We start from the raw sequence: 22,650 nt of genomic DNA, 5'->3' as shown, positions 1-22,650 counted from the left end.
TCCTGACAGATATCAGGGTTCCAAAGTAACTAGCGCTAATTTTGAAAAAAAGTGGTTTGTAAATAGTAAAGTGCTACTTGTATTTATTGCCCCATAAATTGCAAAAAAAGCAAAGAACGTGCAAACATTGGGTATTTCTAAACTCAGGACAAAATTTATAAACTATTTAGCATCAGTGTTTTTTGGTGATTGTAGATGTGTAACAGATTTTGGGGGTCAAAGTTAGAAAAAGTGTGTTTTTTTCCATTTTTTCCTCATATTTTATCATTTTTTTTTAGTAAATTATAAGATATGATGAAAATAATGGTATCTTTAGAAAGTCCATTTAATGGCGAGAAAAACGGTATATAATATGTGTGGGTACAGTAAACGAGTAAGAGGAAAATTACAGCTAAACGCAAACACTGCAGAAATGTAAAAATAGCCATTGTCATTAAGGGTAAGAAAATTGAAAAAACAGAATTTATGCTTACCTGATAAATTACTTTCTCCAACGGTGTGTCCGGACCACGGCATCATCCTTACTTGTGGGATATTCTCTTCCCCAACAGGAAATGGCAAAGAGTCCCAGCAAAGCTGGTCACATGATCCCTCCTAGGCTCCGCCCACCCCAGTCATTCGACCGACGGACAGGAGGAAATATATATAGGAGAAACCATATGATACCGTGGTGACTGTAGTTAGAGAAAATAATTCATCAGACCTGATTAAAAAACCAGGGCGGGCCGTGGACCGGACACACCGTTGGAGAAAGTAATTTATCAGGTAAGCATAAATTCTGTTTTCTCCAACATTGGTGTGTCCGGTCCACGGCGTCATCCTTACTTGTGGGAACCAATACCAAAGCTTTAGGACACGGATGAAGGGAGGGAGCAAATCAGGTCACCTAAATGGAAGGCACCACGGCTTGCAAAACCTTTCTCCCAAAAATAGCCTCCGAAGAAGCAAAAGTATCAAATTTGTAAAATTTGGCAAAAGTGTGCAGTGAAGACCAAGTCGCTGCCTTACATATCTGGTCAACAGAAGCCTCGTTCTTGAAGGCCCATGTGGAAGCCACAGCCCTAGTGGAGTGAGCTGTGATTCTTTCAGGAGGCTGCCGTCCGGCAGTCTCATAAGCCAATCGGATAATGCTTTTAAGCCAAAAGGAAAGAGAGGTAGAAGTCGCTTTTTGACCTCTCCTTTTACCAGAATAAACAACAAACAAGGAAGATGTTTGTCTGAAATCTTTAGTAGCCTCTAAATAGAATTTTAGAGCACGGACTACGTCCAAATTGTGTAACAAACGTTCCTTCTTTGAAACTGGATTCGGACACAAAGAAGGTACAACTATCTCCTGGTTAATATTTTTGTTGGAAACAACTTTCGGAAGAAAACCAGGCTTAGTACGCAAAACCACCTTATCTGCATGGAACACCAGATAGGGCGGAGAACACTGCAGAGCAGATAACTCTGAAACTCTTCTAGCAGAAGAAATTGCAACCAAAAATAAAACTTTCCAAGATAATAACTTAATATCTACGGAATGTAAGGGTTCAAACGGAACCCCTTGAAGAACTGAAAGAACTAGATTTAGACTCCAGGGAGGAGTCAAAGGTCTGTAAACAGGCTTGATCCTAACCAGAGCCTGAACAAATGCTTGAACATCTGGCACAGCTGCCAGTCTTTTGTGAAGTAAAACAGATAAAGCAGAGATCTGTCCCTTCAGAGAACTTGCAGATAATCCTTTCTCCAAACCTTCTTGTAGAAAGGATAGAATCTTAGGAATTTTTATCTTGTTCCATGGGAATCCTTTAGATTCACACCAACAGATATATTTTTTCCATATTTTATGGTAAATTTTTCTAGTTACAGGCTTTCTAGCCTGAATCAGAGTATCTATTACAGAATCTGAAAACCCACGCTTTGATAAAATCAAGCGTTCAATCTCCAAGCCGTCAGTTGGAGGGAAACCAGATTCGGGTGTTCGAATGGACCCTGAACAAGAAGGTCCTGTCTCAAAGGTAGCTTCCATGGTGGAGCCGATGACATATTCACCAGGTCTGCATACCAAGTCCTGCGTGGCCACGCAGGAGCTATCAAGATCACTGAGGCCCTCTCCTGATTGATCCTGGCTACCAGCCTGGGGATGAGAGGAAACGGTGGGAATACATAAGCTAGGTTGAAGGTCCAAGGTGCTACTAGTGCATCTACTAGGGTCGCCTTGGGATCCCTGGATCTGGACCCGTAGCAAGGAACCTTGAAGTTCTGACGAGACGCCATCAGATCCATGTCTGGAATGCCCCATAATTGAGTTATTTGGGCAAAGATTTCCGGATGGAGTTCCGACTCCCCCGGATGGAATGTCTGACGACTCAGAAAATCCGCTTCCCAATTTTCCACTCCTGGGATGTGGATCGCAGACAAGTGGCAGGAGTGATCCTCCGCCCATTGAATTATCTTGGTCACTTCTTTCATCGCCAGGGAAGTCCTTGTTCCCCCCTGATGATTGATATATGCAACGGTCGTCATGTTGTCTGACTGAAACCTTATGAATTTGGCCTTTGCTAGTTGAGGCCAAGCTCTGAGAGCATTGAATATCGCTCTCAGTTCCAGAATGTTTATCGGGAGAAGAGACTCTTCCCGAGACCATAGACCCTGAGCTTTCAGGGATTCCCAGACCGCGCCCCAGCCCACTAGGCTGGCGTCGGTCGTGACAATGACCCACTCTGGTCTGCGGAAGCTCATTCCCTGTGACAGATTGTCCAGGGTCAGCCACCAACGGAGTGAATCTCTGGTCTTTTGATCTACTTGAATCGTCGGAGACAAGTCTGTATAATCCCCATTCCACTGTCTGAGCATGCACAGTTGTAATGGTCTTAGATGAATTCGTGCAAAAGGAACTATGTCCATTGTTGCAACCATCAATCCTATTACTTCCATGCACTGCGCTATGGAAGGACGAGGAACAGAATGAAGTACTTGACAAGAGCTTAGAAGTTTTGATTTTCTGACCTCTGTCAGAAAAATCCTCATTTCTAAGGAATCTATTATTGTTCCCAAGAAGGGAACTCTTGTTGACGGGGACAGAGAACTTTTTTCTTTGTTCACCTTCCATCCGTGAGATCTGAGAAAGGCTAGGACGATGTCCATATGAGCCTTTGCTTTTGACAGGGACGACGCTTGAATCAGGATGTCGTCCAAGTAAGGTACTACTGCAATGCCCCTTGGTCTTAGAACCGCTAGAAGGGACCCTAGTACCTTTGTGAAAATCCTTGGAGCAGTGGCTAATCCAAATGGAAGTGCCATAAACTGGTAATGCTTGTCCAGAAAAGCGAACCTTAGGAACTGATGATGTTCCTTGTGGATAGGAATATGTAGGTACGCATCCTTTAAATCCACGGTAGTCATAAATTGATTTTCCTGGATAGTAGGTAGGATCGTTCGAATAGTTTCCATTTTGAACGATGGTACCCTGAGAAATTTGTTTAGGATCTTTAGATCCTAACTTGGTCTGAATGTTCCCTCTTTTTTGGGAACTATGAACAGATTGGAATAAAATCCCATTCCTTGTTCTCTTATTGGAACTGGATGTATCACTCCCATCTTTAACAGGTCTTCTACACAATGTAAGAATGCCTGTCTCTTTATTTGGTTTGAAGATAATTGAGACCTGTGGAACCTTCCCCTTGGGGGTAGTTCCTTGAATTCCAGGAGATAACCTTGAGAAACTATTTCTAGCGCCCAAGGATCCTGAACATCTCTTGCCCAAGCCTGAGCAAAGAGAGAAAGTCTGCCCCCCACTAGATCCGGTCCCGGATCGGGGGCTATCCCTTCATGCTGTTTTGGTAGCAGTGGTAGGCTTCTTGGCCTGCTTACCCTTGTTCCAGCCTTGCATTGGTTTCCAGGCTGGTTTGGGTTGTGAAGTATTACCCTCTTGCTTAGAGGATACAGAATTAGAGACTGGTCCGTTTCTGCGAAAGGGACGAAAATTAGGCTTATTATTAGCCTTAAAAGACCTATCCTGTGGGAGGGCGTGGCCCTTTGCCCCAGTGATGTCTGAAATAATCTCTTTCAAATCAGGTCCAAATAATGTTTTACCTTTGAAAGGAATGTTAAGCAATTTTGTCTTGGAAGACACATCCGCTGACCAAGACTTTAGCCAAAGCACTCTGCGCGCCACGACAGCAAACCCTGAAATTTTCGCCGCTAATCTAGCTAATTGCAAAGCGGCATCTAAAACAAAAGAGTTAGCCAATTTAAGTGCTTGAACTCTGTCCATAACCTCCTCATACGAAGATTCTTTACTGAGCGATTTTTCTAGTTCCTCGAACCAGAAACATGCTGCCGTAGTGACAGGAACAATGCATGAAATTGGTTGTAGAAGGTAACCTTGCTGTACAAACATTTTTTTAAGCAAACCCTCTAATTTCTTATCCATAGGATCTTTGAAAGCACAACTATCTTCGATAGGAATAGTAGTGCGTTTGTTTAGAGTAGAAACCGCCCCCTCGACCTTGGGGACTGTCTGCCATAAGTCCTTTCTGGGGTCGACTATAGGAAATAATTTCTTAAATATAGGGGGGGGGGGGACAAAAGGTATGCCGGGCCTTTCCCACTCTTTATTTACTATGTCCGCCACCCGCTTGGGTATAGGAAAAGCGTCGGGGGGCACCGGAACCTCTAGGAACTTGTCCATCTTACATAATTTCTCTGGAATGACCAAATTGTCACAATCATCCAGAGTAGATAACACCTCCTTAAGCAGTGCGCGGAGATGTTCTAATTTAAATTTAAATGTCACAACATCAGGTTCAGCTTGATGAGAAATTTTTCCTGAATCTGAAATTTCTCCATCAGACAAAACCTCCCTCATGGCCCCTTGAGATTGGTGTGAGGGTATGTCAGAACAGTTATCATCAGCGTCCTCTTGCTCTTCAGTGTTTAAAACAGAGCAATCGCGCTTTCTCTGATAAGTAGGCATTTTGGATAAAAGATTTGCTATGGAGTTATCCATTACAGCCGTTAATTGTTGCATGGTAATAAGTATTGGCGCACTAGATGTACTAGGGGCCTCCTGTGTGGGCATAACTGGTGTAGACACAGTAGGGGATGATGTAGTATCATGTTTACTCCCCTCATTTGAGGAATCATCTTGGGCAATATCATTATCTGTTGCATTACTGTCCTTACTTTGTTTGGACACTATGGCACAATTATCACATAAATTTAAATGGGGAGACACGTTGGCTTTCATACATATAGAACATAGCTTATCTGATGGTACAGACATGTTAAACAGGCTTAAACTTGTCAACAAAGCACAAAAAACGTTTTAAAATAAAACCGTTACTGTCACTTTAAATTTCAAACTGAAAACACTTTATTACTGAATATGTGAAAAAGTATGAAGGAATTGTTCAAAATTCACCAAAATTTCACCACAGTGTCTTAAAGCATTAAAAGTATTGCACACCAAATTTCAGAGCTTTAACCCTTAAATTAACGGAACCGGAGCCGTTTTTACATTTAACCCCTATACAGTCCCAGAATGAGGCTCTGTCTATAACTAGAAAGGCCCCCATCTGAAAAAGGTGTCCAACACAGTGCCTGCTGTTTTTCTAAACGTTCCCCAAGATTATAATACCAATAATTAGTTAGAATCTGCATAATATGCCTAGTAAAGCAATTGTTTTAGCCCAGAAAAATGTCTACCAGTTTTTAAGCCCTTTTTGAAGCCCTTTATTCTTTTATGTTTAACTAAGAAAATGGCTTACCGGTCCCCATGAGGGGAAATGACAGCCTTCCAGCATTACATGGTCTTGTTAGAAATATGGCTAGTCATACCTTAAGCAGAAAAGACTGCTGTTTCCCCCAACTGAAGTTACTTCATCTCAACAGTCCTGTGTGGAAACAGCAATCGATTTTAGTTACTGTCTGCTAAAAATCATCTTCCTCTTACAAACAGAAATCTTCATCCTTTTCTGTTTCAGAGTAAATAGTACATACCAGCACTATTTTAAAATAACAAACACTTGATAGAAGAATAAAACTACAAAAAAACTCTTAACCATCTCCGTGGAGATGTTGCCTGTGCAACGGCAAAGAGAATGACTGGGGTGGGCGGAGCCTAGGAGGGATCATGTGACCAGCTTTGCTGGGACTCTTTGCCATTTCCTGTTGGGGAAGAGAATATCCCACAAGTAAGGATGACGCCGTGGACCGGACACACCAATGTTGGAGAAATGGTCCGGTCATTAAGGGGTTAATGATAGGAATTGTATTTAGATTTATTTAAATTATATTTAAGTTAGGGGGTCTTAGGTTTAGGGTTAGACTTATTTTAGGGGTTAATAACTTTAGTATGTTGGGGGCGGCAGATTAGGGGTTAATAAATGTAGGTAGGTGTCGGCGATGTTAGGGACGGCAGATTTGGGGTTAATAATATTTAACTAATGTTTGCGAGGCGGGAGTGCGGCGGTTTAGGGGTTAATATGTTTATTATAGTGGTGGCGATGTTGGGGGCAGCAAATTAGGGGTTAATAAATGTAGGTAGGTGGCGGCGACATAGGGGGCAGCAGATTAGTGGTTAATAAATATAATGTAGGTGTCGGCGATGTTGGGGGCAGCAGATTAGGGGTTCATAAGTATAATGTAGGTGGCGGCAGTGACCGGAGCGGCAGATAAGGGGTTAATAATTATAATTTAGGTGTCGGCGACATTGGGGGCGGCAAATTAGGGGTTAATAAGTGTAAGATTAGGGGTGTTTAGACTCAGGGTTCATGTTAGGGTGTTAGGTGTAGACATAAATTTGATTTCCCCATAGGAATCAATGGGGCTGCGTTAAGGAGCTTTACGCTGCTTTTTGGCAGGTGTTAAGACTTTTTTTCAGCCGGCTCTCCCCGTGGATTCCTATGGGGAAATCGTGCACGAGCACGTTACACCAGCTCACCACTAACGTAAGCAGCACTGATATTGGAGTGCGGTAAGGAGCAGAATTTTGCTCAACGCTTACTTCTTGTCTGGGTTGTAAAAACCCATAATACCAGCGCTGTCTGTAAGTGAGCGGTGAGCATAAACTGCTCGTTAGCACCGCACAGCTCAAAATGAAAAACTTGTAATCTAGCCGAATGTTATTAAAAAATAAGCAAAACTTTAAATCGTTACAAAACACTCCCAGAGGGGCTATATAAATGGATCATCTACAAAACATTTATGCAAAGAAAAATCTAGTGTACAATGTCCCTTTAACTGTACTATTAAAGGGACATGAAAAACAAAAAAAATATATTTTGTAATTCAGAAAGAGCAAACAATTTTAAACAACTTTCTAATTTACTTCTATCATCAGATTTTCTTTGTATCTTTTGTTGAAAATTAATTAAGGAGCATGCATGTGTCTGGAGCACTATACAGCAGCAGTTTTGCAAGAATGTAATCCATTTTCAAAATCAGTAGGCGGTTGCACTATTTCTTAGGTAGCTGCACTATTTCCTGCTATATAGTTCTCCAGAAACCTACCTAGGTATCTCTTCTACACAGAATACAATGCGAAGAAAGCAAGTTTGATAAAATAAGTAAATTGGAAACTTTTTAAAAATGGTATCCTCTATCTGAATCACAAAATTCATTTTTGGGGTTTCATATACCTTTTTGTATCACATTATGGGCCAGATTACAAGTGGCATGCTAGTTAGCGCTTTTGCTCACACGCAAACAACGCTGGAAGTAAACTTTTAGGGGTCAATTTATCAAGCTCTGTATGGAGCTTAATACCCCGTATTTCCAGCAAGCCTTCAGGCTCACCGGAAACAGAAGCTATGAAGCAGCAGTCTAAAGACCGCAGCTCCATAACCTGTCCGCCTGCTCTGAGGCAGTGGACAGAAATCAACCCGATCGAATACGATCGGGTTGATTGACACCCCCGGCTAGCGGCCAATCTGCAGGGGGCGGTATTGCACCAGCAGTTCACTAGAACTGCTGTTGCAATGATAAATGCCGACAGCGTATGCTGTATATACATACACACACACATACATATTTAGACATGTACACTCACCAGACACCTTGCTAGTACCAGGTTGGACCCCCTTTTGCCTTCAGAACTGCCTTCAGTCATAAAGGGATGGACATGGTCAGTAACAATACTAAGGTAGGCCGTGGCGTTTAAATGATGCTCAATTGGTACTAAGGGGCCCAAAGTGTGCCAAGAAAATATCCCCCACACCATTACATCACCACCATCAGCCTGAACCATTGATACAAGGCAGGATGGATCAATGCTTTCATGTTGTTTACGACAAATTCTGACTCTACCATCTGAATGTTGCAGCTGAAATCGAGACTCATCAGACCAGGCAACGTTTTTTCAATCTTCTATTGTCCAATTTTGGTGAGCCTGTGCAAATTGTAGCCTCAGTTTCCTGTTCTTAGCTGACAGGAGTGGCACCCGGTGTGGTCTTCTGTTACTGTAGCCCATCTGCTTCAATGTTCGACATGTTGTGCTTTCAGATATATTATTCTGCATATCTTGTTTGTAACAAATGGTTATTTGAGTTACTGTTGCCTTTCTATAATCTCGAACCAGTCTTCCCATTCTCCTCTGACCTTCCATAAGGCATTTTTGTCGGCACAACTGCTGATCACTGGATATTTTCTCTTATTCTGACAATTCTCTGCAAACCCTAGAGATGGTTGTGCGTGAAAATCCCAGTAGATCAGCAGTTTTTGAAATACTCAGACCAGCTCTTCTGGCACCAACAACCATGCCACTTTCAAAGTCGCGTAAATCCCCTTTCTTCCCCATTCTGTCTTCCCATTCTCCTCTGACCTTCCATAAGGCAATTTTGTCGGCACAACTGCTGATCACTGGATATTTTCTCTTATTCTGACAATTCTCTGCAAACCCTAGAGATGGTTGTGCGTGAAAATCCCAGTAGATCAGCAGTTTTTGAAATACTCAGACCAGCTCTTCTGGCACCAACAACCATGCCACTTTCAAAGTCACGTAAATCCCCTTTCTTCCCCATTCTGATGCTCAGTTTGAACTTCAGCATGTCGTCTTCACCACGTCTAGATGCCTAAATCCATTGAGTTGCTGCCATGTGATTGGCTGATTAGTAATTTGTGTTACCAAGCAATTGAACAGGTGTACCTTATAAAGTGACCGGTGAGTGAATATATCTCTATTTTAAAGCCCTTTGCCTGCCTTTTTTATCCAACACCTGAGACATCACAGCTTTGAGCCCTTAAAACTTCTTTGTGCAATATTTTTTTAATAATTTTTATTAGATAGTGTTATTAAGAGTGTAACTGTACTTCACAATGTATTTTTGATGTGTTTTGTAATACTTCTTTGTTTGTGAAACAGTTAACCAGAGCTCTGAGGTCGCGATAACTTCTATTGCGCTCAATCGCGTTTACTTTCAAATTGTAATACGAGCGAAAAACCTGATGCTCGCAAACACCTTCGATAAACCCCATTTCACTTTCGAATATCTGTTCTACCCGTAATCTAGCGCAATTATTTTTACATATGGTGACTTATCAGTTCTAGTAAATGCCTAAAATTGTATTTGCTTGAAAATTGGCTTTTAAATTTTTATCGAAAGAAGCAGGAAATGTGTATTTGTGTGCAACAAATACTGAAAGATTTAGTGTGCCAACGCTCAAAGGGATAACAGAAGCCACCACAAAAAATGTTTTTTTTCCCCTCAAGATTAAAACACCATCAATTAAATGTCAGGTTTTAGTGGGGTGTTTTTATGTACTCAAATATTTAAGGAGCTATTTTAATTACTATATGTACCTGTATGCCACAAAAGACCAATTTGCTGCATTAAAGGGACATTAAACCCAAAATTTTTCTTTCATGATTAAGGTTGAGAATATAATTTTAAACAATATTCAAATTTACTTCTATTATCTAATTTGCTTTATTTTTTAGATATCCTTTGTTGAAGAAATAGCAATGCACATGGGTGAGCCAATCACACGAGGCATCTATATACAGCCACCAATCAGCAGCTACTGAGCCTATCTAGATATGCTTTTCAGCAAAGAAAATCAAGAGAAGGAAGCAAATTAGATAATAGAAGTAAAGTAGAAAGTTGTTTAAAATTGCACACTCTTTCTAAATCATGAAAGAAAAAATGTGGGTGTTATGTCACTTTAAGTATTACAAAGTACCAGTCTATCTATGCATTATTTGTCATTCAGAAACAGAACTGATACACTAGTTACCATGTCACTTTGCACCTGCAGCCTTTGTGTCACGCACAATAAATTCTGAGCAGCTTTATCCTACGGAAATGGGAAAGATGAAAGGTCTGGACATTGGTTGCCAAAAGCAATTCCACCTACTCATTTACTTGTGCACATGTAACAACAGACTAGCCAATCATGCAGCCTGACTAAATACATAACCCATTACAGACACATTAGGCTTTTACTATGCTATCAGTTGTGTATACAAAAGGATGTATGTGCGTATGTAACACACACATTTAACGGGATATTCTTAAAAAATAAATCTGTCCCATATAAAGAAAATATTTTGAAAATGTATCACAGTATTTTCTTTTTTTGAATGGATATTCCTGTGCTGAATAATCTCACTTTTTCTGTGGTCATTGTTCCTGTCAGTTAGAGAGCAAGAAACTCCCAGTTATTCTTTATTACTCCAAGAGGAAGAACTTTTCTACACTTTCTGCGATTAGATTTTTTTTTAGTGAAACATTTTCTACAGGTCTTTTTCACATAATAAAATTCAATATTAATTCAATTATGCATTTACACTAAAGCACCAGCTAAATATTAGTGTGGTGATTAACTGGAGAATAAAGCAATTTTGAAAGTTTAAAGGGACAGTCAACACTTACTTTAACATGTTTTTATATTGAAAATAACAAAACGGAGGTCCGCCTACACTATACCCCTCCTGCCTTGCCGCCTTGCTTCTGTCCTAATCAGCGGCGCTAACTACTCTAATACCCAGTAAATATGGATGCCGGACTCCCCCCACCATTACGTAGCTGCCTTCTTCTTCAACTTATAAGCAAATCAGAATCCAGGCATCGGACAGAAATTGCAAGCACGTGCAATTTCAGTCCGAGGACTGGATTCTGATTTGCTTATCAGTTGAAGAAGAAGGCAGCTACGTAATGGTGGGGGGAGTCCGGCATCCATATTTACCGGGTATTAGAGTAGTTAGCGCCGCTGATTAGGACAGAAGCAAGGCGGCAAGGCAGGAGGGGTATAGTGTAGGCGGACCTCCGTTTTGTTATTTTCAATATAAAAACATGTTAAAGTAAGTGTTGACTGTCCCTTTAATAATATAATAAAGCAGCAATTTAAGTTTTTTTTAAAATGTCTCTTGAATACGTTTGGTTCCTTTTTCTCTTAGTCTAACATCACCAAGAAAAAGCATCACAAGTCACAGCTTTGTAAACCGGGAAAGGCTAGGGGGTGGGGCTGAAAAACCCCTGAGAGCCAGTCAACAATAAATAAAAGCTTACACAGTGCAGCCACAGCACAGCTCTGTTTGAAGATGTGGAGCAGCACTGCAAAGTGAAATCACTAACAGTTCCTGCATGGGTCCTATTCTTTCTGCAGACTTGCTGCATTTTCTGCAATGACATCACAGATCATGTTCTGCCTTGGGGTTATTACCTATTGTTACATACCAGACAAGCATCTTGCAACGGGTTCCACATCCCGAAGCTTGTAAGAAGCGCATTAAACTTTTAAATAATCGTTTGTTAGCAGCTAAAAATGGCAACCAAGCTCAGCCTACAGCTTTCTTTTTGTTAAGTTAGCCGTTGTTTTTGTATGACAGTTTAGCAGTGCACATTTTTTTTATTTTTTTTTATGTACATTTCATTTATTAGAGCTAGTTGTACACTACAACACTGCAGCATAAATAGTTACACATTTGTGCAGGTATTTGAGACATTTGTTAGTTTTGTTTTTTCTCATAGGTAGATATTTATAGAAGAAATATCACTCATTTATAAAATAAAGCAAATCTTTCTATAAAAAAAAGGTATATAAAGAACCCATTAAAAATGTGTAACATCTCAATAATGCAGCAAGTAATTCATGAGGGAAGAAATAAAGAAACATTTTTTATACATAAAATAAATGACACCTGCTCTTATATTTGAAATAAGTAAAAGATCTGGCAGCACTCAGGCCACTACATAAAGCCCGGTGTGACTTCACTTTTAGTAGGAAATGCTTAGTTACTCTCAGAGGGATCCGTTCTGTTTCTAAATCACAATGATAAAGCAACCGGCTTTAAGATGGGCTTAGTCCTCTTTATGGGACTCCCATTTCAGGTAAACTGTACTGATCTGAGTGTGAATCATTATAATACATTTATTCAGAGGACTGGCTTTTCACTATAGTAAGAATTGAAGTGTGCACACATGGATTTCATTGTTAACTAGATGTATTTTTGCAATGTACTAGCAGAGATGCTTCTAGTGAAAGTTATTATGATTGTGGAGTGCCGCATAGGCAGGGAGCACAGTAAGTGTCCGGGACAATTGGGCAAGTAAACATGGCCTGCAGCTCTACACGTTTTGGAGGTGGGCAAAGTCTAAAGGGGTATAGATTTGTCATATTTAAAAAGGACAGTGGCAGTAGTAACCATGTAAATACTGTGTCTGAATATTACTACAAAAAACACCAGAACAAGTGTAGTTTATAAATCACCACTTGAAGAAAAAAATAACAACTTGCTGGAACAGTGAGATACTATTATCTGACACATATGTTTATATATGGAATCTACATATTTGCACAAATGTACATACACACAGACCTGGAAACACACACACACATATAAATAGGCAACCAATAAACCAGTTCAAACTAATACAGAACACTGACAAAGGAATTGTGCACTTTACGACAGGAACTGATTTCTTCAGATTAAGATAGTTACAGCTGAATTCTCTAAGGGTTGGCAGCACATTTCTGGGCGTCAGGCACTAGAAAGGTCTAAAACGACTGCGGTTTTTCACTTGACTCATTTATAGATGACTAATAGTTTCAGTTAAATCCTGGTTATTATTTGCCAAGTGAAACTTTACAGACCCATTCTTCTCCCATCCCCTCCTGATTCTCAGCAACCTCCGATCAACACATGGCAAAAGAAGCACAATTTTCGCCAAGATGACTGCAAAAGGCACAAGCAGAGTGAGAGTGAAGGTTGGCGGCAAGTAAAACTTGTAGCGAGTTCCATCAAATGCTCGTTTCCACCCAAACAGGAGCGTGTGCAGGGTGCTGATTACCAGGGCAGCAAATCCCAGCTTAGACTGGATGAAGGTGAACTCACGCCAATTCAAGGAATTTGTAACTGATGGAATCGAAGTAACAGCAAGTATGGATAGCACTCCGAATGCTAGAATCCCAGCAGAAACATATAACTCCATCCTCCAGACCTCTTCTTCTACCCAGCCATTACTAATATCTTGTTTAATCTGTTTATATGCATCGTTGATAAGGAGGTAGCGGGCAGCCCGGCGCATGGGCAGACACAAACTGTACACCGCATGCAGAGCTGCAAAGAAAAAGCTGACCAGTCCGATCTGTTTTCTATGTAACAGCCACTGGTCCAACCAGTCAGGGAATCTCCGGTACTTAGTGTTGTAATGCAGCTGGTAAAAGGCTGCCAGGATGCCTGGAAGATACACCAGAGACAGGAGAACATAGGCCACGCAAGGCAACGTTACATTCATAAGCTCAATGGGAAGCTTGTAGAACTTGTTCTTGTTCTTGTATGGGTGCAAGACAGCGATTATAAAATTGTACATGTAAAAGAAACAGAAGAGACAGACCCCAAGCACCACAGGGATTTTCCAGAAGGGCAGGAGCCGGAGTGGTATGTTCTCAATTTCCCTTGCGGAGTAAAGGGCTCCCATATCCACTGGGATAAATCCCATGCTGCGAGCAATGGAAGCGACATCATTTCTTGCAAAGATATTGTCAGAGCAGATCAGGACCTGTTTATTTCCATCTGAGGGGCCAGACTGCAGAGCCCAAGCAGACACCACATTAAATCCTTTGACCACAGTGCTTTGTGGGAAGAGAGACGCCAAATATTCAGCATTAGATTCCCCGTAACGGTTGACCTTGAAGTTGTTGCTGACATCCACCAATATCTTCCCAGCAAGGTGTCTTGATAACTTGCTCAGTGTAGAAAAATGTTCTCTGTACAGGGCCACAAAAAACACATCTGCTCGTGTCACTACATCTTCATGGAGCATCACCTCAGCATCAGCTGGGAACAGGCCTACACTGCGCTTTGGGTTACGACTTCCAACAACAACTTTGAAACCAGAGTACAGCAGTCGAGTGGTCAGTGAGCGGGCAAAGTCCCCAGTACCCAGAATCCCAATAGTTTGCCCAAGCGGCTGGACACATGATTCAGCGCCATTTTCAGACTCCAGCAGAGGTTTAGCCATGTCGGAACCCAGCATACCATATACAACGGTCTGGTTGATGTCTATCAGACTCTAGATCTGAGGAAGCAGCATGATCTTTTCTGGTCTCAGATAGGTTTAAAACATCTTGTTTCCAGCTTTTATCAGTGTGAATAATTCAGCAGTGCACATTTAATATTTTTCAGTAAGCTATTTCAAATTGCATATGCACAAATCTGTATGTGCGAGTAGGAAAACTTATTTAAGAGTCGTTCATGATTAGAGAAACTTAAAGGGACAGTATACACCAATATTAATTTAACTGCATGTAATAGACACCACTATAAAGAATAATATGCACAGATGCTGATATAAAAATCCAGTATAAAATCTTTTAAAAACGTACTTAGAAGCTCCCAGTTTAGCCCCTGCATTTGAAAAAGACCCATTATACAAAGCAAGCTGAAGTCTGTATACATCATCAGTATACGTCTAAAACTCTGGGGTTTGGTTAGGAGTCTGAAAATCAGCACAATCTTATATCAAAATAAGAAAAACTATACTTTGTTACAAAAACACTCCCAGATGGGCTATACAAGTGGATCATCTACAAAACATGTATGTAAAGAAAAAAAGTGTACTATGTCCCTTTAAAGAAACTGTCTACACCAAAAATGTTATTGTTTAAAAAGATAGATAATTCCTTTATTACACATTCCTAGTTTTGCATAACCAACACAGTTATATTAATACACTTTTTACCTCTGTGATTACCTTGAATCTAAACCTCGGCAAACTGCCCCTTATTTCTGTTCTTTTGACAGACTTGATTTGAGCTAATCAGTGATGACTCATAAATAACTCCACGGGAGTGAGCACAGTGTTATCTATATGACACATGAACTAACACTGTTGAACTATGGAAAAACTGTCAAACTGCACTGAGATAAGAGGCAGCCTTCAAGGACTTAGAAATTAGCACATGAGCCTACCTAGGTTTAGCTTTCAACAAAGAATGGCAAGAGAACAAAGCAAATTTGATGATAAAAGTACAATGGAAAGTTGTTTAAAATTGCATGCCCTATCTAAATCATGAATGTTTAATTTTGACTTGACTGTTCCTTTAACATACCAAACTATACAAGAAATATGTGGGCAGAGCTTGGAAGCCATTTTCTGCTCCTAACAAACAATGAATATTAAAATGTTCCATGCACTTCTTACAAGCTTATAGATGTTGGACTCATTTCAGGATGCTTCTCTGGTATGTATCAATAAGTAATCACATTTTTGCATTGGGTCTAGACTGTCCCTTTAGCAGCTCTTACTAAATATTTTTGTATGAACAAACTTAACATGTTTAACTGCTGATATAAATGAAAAAAATGTACAAAAGAAGAAACGTACAGTGTCTATTTTAACCCTTTGAGTGCTAAGCACTTTCCCACCTGAGTGCTAAGGTGTTTAAATTTTTTTTTTTTTTTTACATTTTGTAACTTTTTTTTTTTTTTTTTACACTGTTGGAAAGGTTAGGCGATTACCTTTCCAACGGTGGGTCTTGGGGGTCTGTAGCTGCTTAGATGCCTGAGATACAGGCTTTTAAGCAGCATGCCCCCTGCTCCTATACTTAAAGGGACACTAAACCAAAAATTTTTCTTTCATGATTCAGATAGAGTATGAAATTTTGAACAACTTTCTAATCTACTACTACTATCAATTTTTCTGCGTTCTCTTGCTATCTTTATTTAAAAAGCAGGAATGTGATGCATAGGAGCCGGCCCATTTTTAGTTGAGAACCTGGGTTATGCTTGCTTATTGGTGGGTAAATGTAAGCCTCCAATAAGCAAGCGCTATCCATGGTACTGAACCTAAAATGGGCTGGCTGCTAAGATTTACATTCATGCTTTTAAAATAAAGATAGCAAGAGAACGAAGAAAAATTGATAATAGAAGTAAATTAGAAAGTTGCTTAAAATTTCATGCGCTATCTGAATCATGAAAGAAAAATTTGGGTTCAGTGTCCTTTTAACATTGTTAAGTATAAATAAAGTTGTGCGGTGACGTCATCACGTCATTGCGCGTGAGGTCACTGCGCATAACGTGAAGCCCTGGCGATGCCTGTCACTATGCAGGCCCGATCGCCGGGGTAGGAGCGGATGGGAGCCCCCAGATCTCCCTCCAGGTGGGAGAGTGCTAGCGACGGCTCTGAGACGTCATTAGCACCAGAGTGGGAAACTCTGCGACGGTTCAGAGCTGTCGTTAGCACTCATGGGGTTAAAGACATAGTAGTAGTCAACTCTTGTACAGTCTTGTAATACACAAAGTATAAAAAACACCTAAGCGCCCGCAAGAAATATTAACAAACACCTAAACCCCCAACCCCCACATCGCAAAATAATAAAATAATTAACCCCTAAACGGCCAACCCCCCACATTGCAATAAAGCTAAATAACTTATTAACCCCTAAACCACAACCCCTATATTGCAATAAACCTAATTAACCCCTAAACCATCAACCCCCCACATCGCACTAAACCTAATTAACCTATTTACTCCTAAACCGCCAACCCCCCACAATGCAAATAACTAATTTAATTACTAAGCCCCCTAACCTAACACCCCTAAATTAACCCCAATTACATAAAATAAAAAATACTAAAAAATACTAACATTAATTTAAAAATAAAACCTAAGATTAAATTACAAAAAATAAAAGTCTAAAATTACAGAAAAAACAACAACAAAATTAAAAAATAAACCTAATCTAATACCCCTATGAAAATAAAAAAGCCTCCCCAAAATAAAAACAAATTATGCTTACCAGATAATTACCTTTCCTTCTGTACAGGGAGAGTCCACAGATGCATTCATTACTTGTGGGAATACTGAGCCAGACCACCAGGAGGAGGCAAAGACATCCCAGCAAAAGGCTTAAATACCTCCCCCACTTCCCCCATCCCCCAGTCATTCTGCAGAGGGAACAAGGAACAGTAGGAGAAATATCAGGGTGAAAAAGGTGCCAAAAGATTAAATTTAAATTTAGGGCCGCCCATCGGAGAACATGGGCGGGAGCTGTGGACTCTCCCTGTACAGAAGGAAAGGAAATTATCTGGTAAGCATAATTTATGTTTTCCTTCTTAATACAGGGAGAGTCCACAGATGCATTCCTTACTTGTGGGAAATTATACCCAAGCTCCAAAGGACACTGAATACTTACGGGAGGGTAAAAAAAGAGAGAGGCAGCCCTTAATCTGAGAGCACCACAGCCTTCAAAACCTTTCTCCTGAGGGCTGCTTCAGCAGAAGCAGAAACATAAAACTTGTAAAACATGGAAAAAGTATGTAAGGAGGACCAGGCAGCCGCCTTACAAATCTGATCCATAGAGGCCTCATTTTTGAAGGCCCAAGAGGAAGCCACCGCTCTCGTAGAATGAGCCGTAATCCCCTGAGGAGGCTTAAGTCCTGTTGTCTCATATGCTAAGCGGATGAAACTCCTCAACCAAAAAGATAAGGAGGTCGAAGAGGCCCTCTGACTGCTACGCTTCCCAGAATAGATAAAAAAGAGAGAAGAAGTTTGTCAAAATTCCTTCGTAGCCTGAAGATAGAAATTCAAGGCCCGAACCACCTCCAGATTATGCAGTAACGTTCCTTCAATGAAGAAGGATTTAGGACATAAGAAAAGAACCACAATTTCTTGATTGATGTTGCAATTTAATACAACATTAGGAAGAAATCCTAACTTGGTTTGTAGACCAGCCTTATCAGCATGGAACACCAGATAAGGACGGTCGCATTGGAAGGCAGCAATCTCAGAGACTCTGCATGCAGAAGCAATAGCCAGTAGAAAAAGAACCTTCCAACACAAACAACTTAATTTCAACCTTATGCATAGGCTCAAAAGGAGCCCGTTGCCAAACTTTAAGATTTCAAGATTTAAACTCCAAGGAGGAGCATTAGATCTAAACTGATCCTAGTCAGAACCTTAACAAAAGACTGTACATCCCGAAGCTTAGTGAGCCTCTTGTGCAGTAAAAACAGACAGGGCCGAAATCTGTCCCTTCAAGGAGCTAGCTGAGAGGCCCTTCTCCAGTCGCTCCTGGAGAAAAACATAATTTATGTAAGAATTTACCTGATAAATTCATTTATTTCAAATTGGCAAGAGTCCATGAGCTAGTGACATATGGGATATACAATCCTATCAGGAGGGGCAAAGTTTCCCAAACCTCAAAATGCCTATAAATACACCCCTTACCACACCCATAATTCAGTTTAACGAACAGCCAAGTAGTGGGGTGATAAAGAAAGGAGTAAAAAGCATCAACAAAGTAATTTGGAAATAATTGTTTTTTATACAAAAAAATCATAACCACCATAGAAATTGTGGGCCTCATGGACTCTTGCCAATATGAAAGAAATGAATTTATCAGGTAAGTTCTTACATAAATTATGTTTTTTTTCATGTAATTGGCAAGAGTCCATGAGCTAGTGGCGTATGGGATAGCAATACCCAAGATGTGGAACTCCACGCAAGAGTCACTAGAGAGGGAGGGATAAAATAAAAAACAGCCATTTTTCGCTGAAGAAAATTAATCCACAACCCAAAATATAAGTTTATTCTCATAATTGAAAGGAAAAACTTAAAACATAAGCAGAAGAATGAAAGTGAAACAGCTGCCTGAAGAACTCTTCTACAAAAAACTGCTTTTTCCGAAGAAGCAAATACATCAAAACGGTAGAATTTAGTAAATGTATGCAAAGAAGACCAAGTTGCTGCTTTGCAAATCTGATCAACTGAAGCTTCATTCCTAAAAGCCCACGAAGTGGAAACTGATCTAGTAGAATGAGCTGTAATTCTCTGAGGCGGGCCTTGACCAGACTCCAAATAAGCTTGATGAATCAAAAGCTTTAACCAAGATGCCAAGGAAACGGCAGAAGCCTTCTGACCTTTTCTAGGACCAAAAAAGATAAATTCCTGAAATCTTTAGTAGCTTCAACATAATATTTCAGAGCTCTCACCACATCCAAAGAATGTAAAGATCTCTCTAAAGAATTCTTAGGATTAGGACACAAGGAAGGGACAACAATTTCTCTATTAATGTTGTTAGAATTCACAACCTTAGGTAAGAATTTAAATGAAGTCCGCAAAACTGCCTTATTCTGATGAAAAATCAGAAAAGGAGATTCACAAGAGAGAGCAGATAATTCAGAAACTCTTCTCGCAGAAAGGATGGCCAAAAGAAACATCAATTTCCAAGAAAGTATATTAATGGTCAAAGAATGCATAGGCTCAAATGAGGAGCCTGTAAAGCCTTCAAAACCAAATTAAGACTCCAAGGAGGAGAGATTGATTTAATGACAGGCTTGATACGAACCAAAGCCTGAACAAAACAGTGAATATCAGGAAGCTTAGCAATCTTTCTGTGAAATAAAACAGAAAGAGCAGAGATTTGTCCCTTCAAGGAACTTGCAGACAAACCCTTATCCAAACCATCCTGAAGAAACTGTAAAATTCTAGGAATTCTAAAAGAATGCCAAGAGAATTTATGAGAGGAACACCATGAAATGTAAGTCTTTCAAAATCGATAATAAATCTTTGTAGAAACAGATTTACGAGCCTGCAACATAGTATTAATCACAAAATCAGAAAAACCTCTATGACTAAGCACTAAGCGTTCAATTTCCATACCTTCAAATTTAATGATTTGAGATCCTGATGGAAAAACGGACATTGAGACAGAAGGTCCGGCCTTAATGGAAGGGGCCAAGGTTGGCAACTGGACATCCAAACAAGATCCGCATACCAAAACCTGTGAGGCCATGTTGGAGCCACCAGCAACACAAATTATTGCTCCATGATGATTTTGGAGATCACTCTTGGAAGAAGAACTAAAGGCGTGAAAATATAAGCAGGTTGATAACACCAAGGAAATGTCAACGCATCCACTGCTTCCGCCTGAGGATCCCTGGACCTGGACAGGTACCTGGTTAATTACTTGTTTAGATGAGAAGCCATCAGATCTATTTCTGGAAGACCCCACATCTGAACAACCTGAGAAAACACATCTGGATGGAGGGACCAGTCCCCGGATGTAAAGTCTGAAGGCTGAGATAATTCGTTTCCCAATTGTCTACACCTGGGATATGAACCACAGAAATTAGACAGGAGCTGGATTTCGCCCAAGCAAGTATCCGGGATACTTCTTTCATAGCTTGGGGACTGCGAGTCCCACCCTGATGATTGACATATGCCACAGTTGTGATATTGTCTGTATGAAAATAAATGAACGGTTCTCTCTTTAACAGAGGCCAAATCTGAAGAGCCCTGAAAATCGCATGGAGTTCCAAAATATTGATTGGTAATCTTGCATCTTGAGATTTCCAAACCCCCTGTGCTGTCAGAGATCCCCAAACAGCTCCCCAACCTTAAAGACTCGCATCTGTTGTGATCACAGTCCAGGTTGGACGAAGAAAAGAGGCCCCTAGAACTATACAATGGTGATCTAACCACCAAGTCAGAGATAGTCGAACATTGGGATTTAAGGATATTAATTGTGATATCCTTGTATAATCCCTGCACCATTGGTTCAGCATACAAATCTGGAGAGGTCTCATATGAAAACGAGCAAAGGGGATCGCGTCCGATGCTGCAGTCATGAGACCTAAAACTTCCATGCACATAGCTACTGAAGTGAATGACTGAGACTGAAGGTTCCGACAGGCTGAAACCAATTTTAAACGTCTCTTGTCTGTTAGAGACAGAGTCATGGACACTGAATCTATCTGGAAACCTAAAAAGGTGACCCTTGTCTGAGGAATCAAAGAACTTTTTGGTAACTTGATCCTCCAACCATGTTTTCGAAGAAACAACACTAGTTAATTCATGTGAGATTGTGCAGAACGTAAAGACTGAGCTAGTACCAAGATATAGTCTAAATAAGGAAACACCGCAATACCCCGCTCTCTGATTACAGAGAGTAGGGCACCGAGAACCTTTGAAAAGATTCTTGGAGATGTCGCTAGGCCAAAAGGAAGAGTGACAAATTGGTAATGCTAGTCTAGAAAAGAGAATCTCAGAAACTGATAATGATCTGGATGAATCAGAATATGAAGCTATGCATCCTGTAAGTCTATTGTGGACATATAATGCCCTTGCTGAACAAAAGGCAGAATAGTCCTTATAGTCACCATTTTGAAAGTTGGCACTCTTACATAACGATTCAAAATTTTCAGATCCAGAACTGGTCTGAATGAATTTTCTTTCTTTGGGACAATGAATAGATTTGAATAAAACCCCAGACCCTGTTCCTGAAACAGAACTGGCATGATTACCCCTGAAGACTCCAGGTCTGAAACACACTTCAGGAAAGCCTAAACCTTTACTGGATTTGCTGGGATGCGTGAGAGAAAATATCTTCTCACAGGAGGTCTTACTCTGAATCCTATTCGGTACCCCTGAGAGACAATACTCAGAATCCACTGATTTTGGACAGAATTTGTCCAAATATCCTTGAAAAATCTTAATTTGCCCTCTACCAGCTGAGCTGGAATGAGGGCCACACCTTCATGCGGACTTGGGGGATGGCTTTGGTTTCTTAAATGGCTTGGATTTATTCCAATTTGAAGAAGGTTTCCAATTGGAAACTGATTCCTTGGGGGAAGGATTAGGTTTCTGTTACTTATTTTGTCAAAAGGAACGAAAACGGTTAGAAGCTTTAGATTTTCCCTTAGGTCTTTTATCCTGAGGCAAAAAAACTCCCTTACCCCCAGTGACAGTTGAAATAATCAAATCCAACTAAGAACCAAATAACTTATTACTTTGGAAAGAAAGAGATAGCAATCTGGACTTAGAAGTCATGTCAGCATGATTTCCAAGATTTAAGCCACAAAGCTCTTCTAGCTAAAATAGCTAAAGACATAGATTTAACATCAATTTTGATGATATCAAAAATGGCATCACAAATAAAATGATTAGCATGTTGAAGCAAGCGAACAATGCTAGATGAATCAGAAACGAATTCTTGTTGCGCTAAATTTTCCAAACAAAAAGTTGATGCAGCTGCAACATCAGCCAAAAAAATTGCAGGCCTGAGAAGATGAACTGAATATAAATAGGCTTTCCTTAGAGAAGATTCAAGTTTCCTATCTAAAGGATCTTTAAAAGAAGTACTATCTTCCATAGGAATAGTAGTACATTTAGCAAGAGTAGAGATAGCCCCATCAACTTTGGGGATCTTTTCCCAAAACTC

The 22,650-nt window shown here is 40.3% G+C and overlaps 1 protein-coding gene across 1 annotated transcript; it reads right to left on the bottom strand.

Moving 5' to 3' along the window:
- Positions 1-12,706: 12,706 nt before the first annotated feature.
- Positions 12,707-14,557, bottom strand: LOC128644802 (metalloreductase STEAP3-like). The gene has a single exon (XM_053697364.1). It carries the CDS (start codon positions 14,460-14,462, stop codon positions 13,014-13,016), a length of 1,449 nt encoding a protein of 482 aa, XP_053553339.1. The 5' UTR covers positions 14,463-14,557; the 3' UTR covers positions 12,707-13,013.
- Between the last annotated feature and the right edge of the window lie 8,093 nt (positions 14,558-22,650).

Source organism: Bombina bombina, chromosome 1 (assembly GCF_027579735.1).
Source record: "Bombina bombina isolate aBomBom1 chromosome 1, aBomBom1.pri, whole genome shotgun sequence".
NCBI classification, from domain to species: Eukaryota; Metazoa; Chordata; class Amphibia; order Anura; family Bombinatoridae; genus Bombina; species Bombina bombina.
The sequence above is the reverse complement of the archived record's forward strand: the minus strand, read 5'-3'. Positions and strand labels throughout refer to the sequence as shown.

Bases quoted from the DNA above. Each gene is read 5' to 3' on its own strand.
- LOC128644802 (XM_053697364.1), bottom strand. From the start codon at position 14,462: ATGCTGGGTTCCGACATGGCTAAACCTCTGCTGGAGTCTGAAAATGGC.